The 5,338-nt window shown below is 52.0% G+C and overlaps 1 protein-coding gene across 1 annotated transcript; it reads left to right on the forward strand.

Moving 5' to 3' along the window:
• Positions 1–1,083: 1,083 nt before the first annotated feature.
• Positions 1,084–4,038, forward strand: LOC132225501 (melanoma antigen preferentially expressed in tumors-like). The gene is made up of 3 exons (XM_059680609.1): positions 1,084–1,379; positions 1,765–2,370; positions 3,483–4,038. Exons 1-3 carry the CDS (start codon positions 1,087–1,089, stop codon positions 4,036–4,038), a joined length of 1,455 nt encoding a protein of 484 aa, XP_059536592.1. The 5' UTR covers positions 1,084–1,086.
• The last annotated feature ends 1,300 nt before the right edge of the window (positions 4,039–5,338 follow it).

The raw sequence follows: 5,338 nt of genomic DNA on the forward strand, positions 1-5,338 counted from the left end.
CCTTAATCCAAAATGTTTTGATTTCTGTTTTGATGTTTGCCATTCATAGAGGTTCACAGGGCAAGTTTTCCCTGTGTCTGAAAGTCGAGTATTGCTAAGGAGCCTATTGTAGGCCAAAGTGGCAAAATCCTTTTTGTAGTTTTTTAGAGGCCGGGCTGTGTGTGTGAAAACAGGTATTAATCAAAGTCTTTCATAACAGCCAATTGATGTTTAGAAAAAGAGGAAGGGAGTGGGTGGAGAGAGAGAGAGAAACATTGATGTGAGAAACATCTATCAGCTGGCTCCTGCCCACACCCTACGGGGGCTAGGAATGTAGCCCTCAAGGGACATTTGGGGGGCACGAGAGGATGCTCAACGCAGTGAGCAACACTGACCAGGCTTTGCAGTCTCTTATTGAGAGGAGCCTTAGTTGTGACATGTGAGCCCTCTGTTGTCATAGATAAAATGGTCATTCTAATATTCATAGAAGGGACACACAGTAAAATGTACATGTTGGAATTAACGGTTATTTTTCTCACTTCCAGCTCCCCCATGCTTCAGAAAACGTTTGTGCTGCTTTTATATGCCTCATTTAAAATGTGTCAAAGGCCTCAATGGTACCCATTGTGTGGGTGTTCCTTAATCTTCCCCATCTATTTTATTTCCTGGAACATAGCAAGAGGCAGTCCTGGGCCAGGGGCTGCTCCCTACTCCAGGTGTTTTCAGTCCTTCAGTGATCCTCAGAAATGTTTTCCCTGGAAAGGGTGGGATCATCTCTCTGGTTTCCCTGTCCTCACTGCACAGCAGATTTGCAGCTAGCCAGTGGGCAGATGCGGGAGGGGTCCAGTGGTCATCTCACCCCTCCTTGGTGCCTGGTTCTTGTCCTTCCAGTGGCAGAGTACAGGCAGGGCTGAGTGGCTTTGCAACCCTAAGCAGAAAACGGAGTTGGGGTAAATTGGGGGTGCTCCAGTTGTTGCCAGAGCAGTGCCTTTGGCCCTCAGCTGGTCCCTCTGAAGGGAGAAGGACCGGGATTGCTCATGCTCAGCCTGACAAGATGCCTTGCTCCTGACTGTCTCCCAGGATCTCTTTCATAGCAGCTTCATGGGGATGAGCCTCCCAGCTCCACGCAGACTCCTGGAACTGGCATGTCAGAGCCTGCTGCAGGATGAAGCCTCGGCCATCGCTGCTCTGGAGTGGCTTCCTATGGAGCTCTTCCCACTTCTTTTCATCACAGCCTTCACTGGGAAGCACAGCAGAGTCCTGAAGGCCATGTTGCAGGCTTGGCCCTTCCTCTGCCTCCCTCTGGGGGCCCTGATGAACCATCGGCAGTCTTACCAGGATATCTTGCAGGTTGTGCTCGAGGGACTCGATGCCATGCTTGCCCAGGACCCTCGACCCAGGTATGGGTGATTCAGTAGCCGGGTCGCACCCTGGGGATCTGAGCAGTTACAGCTGGGATCTGGGAATGGGCAGGGCCAAAGGGAGAGCTGAGGCAGGCCTTGGAGCCACTGCTAGGGTCATTCTAGGAACAGGCTTCGGATATATACTGATGATGAAATTGCCGAGGGTGACCGAAGGGACAGGAGCCCACTCCTTCCTGGTGGCACCTAAAGGTACCAGGAATGGGGACCATGAAGGCTCCTAGTAGCACCAGGAGCAGTTGATTCCTGGGGCATGGAGTCAAAGTCCAGTGCGGTGTCTGGCCCAGCTGCCCAGATGCCTAGCTCATGGTCTTACTCATTGTTATCTTAATGCATCCCAGCATATCTCCTATTTTCTCCACAGGAGATGTAAACTGCAGGTGCTTAATTTACAGAAGAGAGTTCATTTGGAGTTCTGGATGGTGTGGGCAGGAACCAGAGCCCATGTGTGCTCACTGCTGGAGCCTAAGGCCCTGCAGCCCATGAGGAATAGGAGGAAAGTGCACAGCTTAACGGCCAGGCCAAATCCACCCTTGGCCCCCGTGGAGGTGTTAATAGACCTTTGCCTCAAGAAAGGTGTCCTTGATGAGTCCCTCAGCTACCTGATTAAGAAAGTCAGCGAGAGGAGAGGTTTGCTGCACCTTTGCTGTAAGAAGCTGAAGGTTTTTCCGATGTCGAAGCAAAACACTAAAATCCTGGATATGGTGCAGCTGGTCTCTGTGCAGGATTTGGAGGTAAACTGTACCTGGAAGCTGTCCACTCTGAGGAAGTTCGCTCCTTACCTGGGCCAGATGGGCAATCTGTGCCGGTTCCTGCTCTCCCACGTCTTCACGTCTTCTCACACCACCTTGGAGCAGGAGGAGCAGTGTGTTGGTCTGGTCACCTCTCAATTCCTCAACCTGCCCCACCTCCAGGAGGTCAATTTGGATGATATCTCCATCCTCAGAGGCCACCTGGATGAGATCTTCAGGTGAGGGGTGGCGAGCTTTCCCTGCCGACCAGAGCGAGTCCCTTTCCATTTCAGTGCACAGTGACGGGCTCTCCTGTGTGCCGTCCCTCAGCAGTGCTAGAGTGCCTGAGCCACTAGACGGGCCACACAGTCAGTGTCTTGTTCACCGCTCTGTCACCTTGCATGTTGTGACATAACCCCCAGATAAATGTAGGACATATGCACTAGGACAGAGGCTACTAAAGGGACTCCTTGCTAGGAATTGGCATAATGGAGGCTTTGGGCCAGGGGATGGTAGCTTTGGGCATCCTTGTAAGTGGTGTTGAAGGGAAAATGATGCAATAGAACCAAGTGAGGATTGCAATGACAAGGGGAAAGCCTATCAGAGGTGAGGTTTCAGGGGTTAAGTTCCGCACTTAGAGATTTGGCCATGGCAGCCTTTCACTCCAAACCTGCCTCAGTCACCTGTCTGCCAAGGGTTGCCATAGGTTCTCGCAAACGGAATGCGTGGCAAATGCAGGATTCAGGAGGGAGGCATTACGAAATGGGATAGGTGGTTTGTAGACAATGCAGTGATCTAAGTTCCTGGAGGGTGGCAGCCCTCGCTGGATGTTGCCTGACTGTGCCCAGGTTAGTCCTTTCTGCACATCTGCCAGAGGCCTCATTGGGCTAAGAGATGGTGGTGACAGGGGTCTAGGCTGTGGCTGGAAGGAAGCCCGAGTTGCAGGCAATTCAGGACATGTCTCCAATACTAAAATGCACTGGTTGCCTCCTGCTTCAGACCCTGGGGCAGGCTCCTTTCTGAGCTCCTCCCACCTTTATGTTCACAACACCTGTGTGTTTGGGCTGGAGGGTATGATGTGCTTCACTTGACGGATGAGTAAATGGAGTGTGTGAGGTTTCATCCAGTTGAATCCATCACGGAGCAGATAACAGATGGAGAAAGATTCCACTCAAATTTGCTCTGACTTGAATGTCACTTTTCACTGTGCAACATCCTGGGTTTGATCATCATCCGGAACACTGTAGGCTTTGGTGACATGGGCCTCTTTACCCTGAAGGCCTGCATTATCCTCACCTGCCTCTGCTCACCAGGTCCATCCCCCACATGTAACTGCTCTATGTCTCCCCAGGTGCCTGAAGAGCCCCTTGGAGACCCTGTCCATCACTAACTGCCTGCTTTTCGAAAGAGACTTTAGACATCTCTCCCAGCATCTGAATGTCAGCCAGCTGAAAAGCCTGAGTTTCAGTGGGCTTAACCTGACCATTATCAGTTCTCGGTCACTCCAATTTCTTTTAGAGAGAGCCTCCCCCACTCTCCAGGACCTGGACTTGGATGAGTGTGGGATCATGGACCACCAGTTCCTGGACATCCTGCCAGCCCTGAGCCACTGCTCCCAGATCACAACCCTAAGTTTCTGTGAAAACCCCATCTCCATGACTGTCCTGGAGGACCTGCTTCGCCACGTTGTCGGGCTGAGCAAGCTGAGTTGCATGATTTATGCGGCGCCCGTGGAGAGTTATGAGGAAACTAGCAGCAACATCAACCTGGGCCGACTTACCCAGATGCATGCTGTGCTAAAGCATATGCTGCAGGAGTTGGGTCGGCCCGGCATGGTCTGGCTCTGTGCTTACCCCTGTCCTCACTGTGGCTGTAGAACCTTCCATGACCCAACTCCCATTCTGTGATCCTGTTGCTTGAGTGTCTAGATGGGTGCACATCTCATAGGCTTTACTCTGAGCACTTGGGCACTGAAGCCCAGACATAAGTGTACCGTTCAGGAACACAGCAGCCAGTTTCAGACAGCTACTCAGGGTTGGGGGGAGATGCTCACAGGGGACTTGATGGTTTCTTTGGGGAGATTTGTCCTAAGGAGTTAGAAATATGCACCTGAATCTCTAAGGGGGAGGGATTGAGGCTTGGGTGGTAGATGCGGTGATTACCCTTGCATGACTGGTTGTGAATAAATGTCAGTAATAAAGAGAACTGGATGTTAACAGACTGATGTCCTCAATGACATGTTAGCCCAACTCTCCCACCTGCAGTTACTGGCCAAGTAAGAAGGCATGAGCATTGTGATGCGCAGACATTAGGCTGGTTGAGGTTGATTCCAGGAGATCACATCACCATTTATCCTTTTTGGTTTGGTGGTTCTTTCTGGTGCACCGGTACCTACTCACCTCTGTGACTGTTCAGTGGGTCAGCGCACACTTGTTGCGTCCACAGGGACTGGAACAAGTGGCTTCCACTGAGCACCACCGAGGTACAACTACTCTGGGGCCATCACGGGTAACTAGTCCAGTCCCTGGCCTAAAACACTCCTCCGCACTGGGAGCCTCCATCTCTGGCGTGTGTCTGCTCCATGGTAGGGCTTCCCTGTGCACAAGTCAGGCCCCCAGTACTGAAAGGGACATCAGCCTGCCAGGGAGCCAGAGCCCTGGCCTCACAAGTCCATGCCTGTCATTCCCCTGGATCCAGCCCCTTCTTGAATTCAAGTTCCTGTGGCCTGTAAACACATTTACCTTCTTTTCAGCAAAATACTGAGCTGGAATAAACCTCTGCTTTGTTCTGTGTCCTGTCCTAAGAATAGGACATCCTTTGGTAGAGGATGGTCTAATGTTCGAATACTTTCCCCTCATGATCCTCCTTCCCATCAATCAAGGAGGTGGTAAAGCAACTCTGAGCCAGTGACAGGCCCCAGGTCTGAAGAGTGGACAATCCCAAGCCAGTTCCCGGTGAGCACTTAAGTGGACACAGGTGAAGGTCACCCCGGGGATATGGGGGTATGGAGGGCCACCCTGAGGGTCAATACAACCAAGTGAAGGGGAGATGTCCTAGTGTGCTGTTGGATCCCACAGTCAGTGGACAGTTAGCTGGCCAGCAAGGAACAGGCTCCCTGCCCACCTGCCACTGCATTCTGGCCCTAGGCTGTCTCCGTTTCCTCACTGAGTGGCCTGCCAGAGGAGCACCTAGTGAGAAGGCCACACA

The sequence above is a fragment of the Myotis daubentonii genome, chromosome Y (assembly GCF_963259705.1).
Source record: "Myotis daubentonii chromosome Y, mMyoDau2.1, whole genome shotgun sequence".
NCBI classification, from domain to species: Eukaryota; Metazoa; Chordata; class Mammalia; order Chiroptera; family Vespertilionidae; genus Myotis; species Myotis daubentonii.

Bases quoted from the DNA above. Each gene is read 5' to 3' on its own strand.
- LOC132225501 (XM_059680609.1), top strand. From the start codon at position 1,087: ATGAGCCTCCCAGCTCCACGCAGACTCCTGGAACTGGCATGTCAGAGC. The intron at 1,380-1,764 runs GTATGGGTGATT...TTTTCTCCACAG, and splicing joins GCCCAGGACCCTCGACCCAG to GAGATGTAAACTGCAGGTGC. The intron at 2,371-3,482 runs GTGAGGGGTGGC...ATGTCTCCCCAG, and splicing joins CACCTGGATGAGATCTTCAG to GTGCCTGAAGAGCCCCTTGG.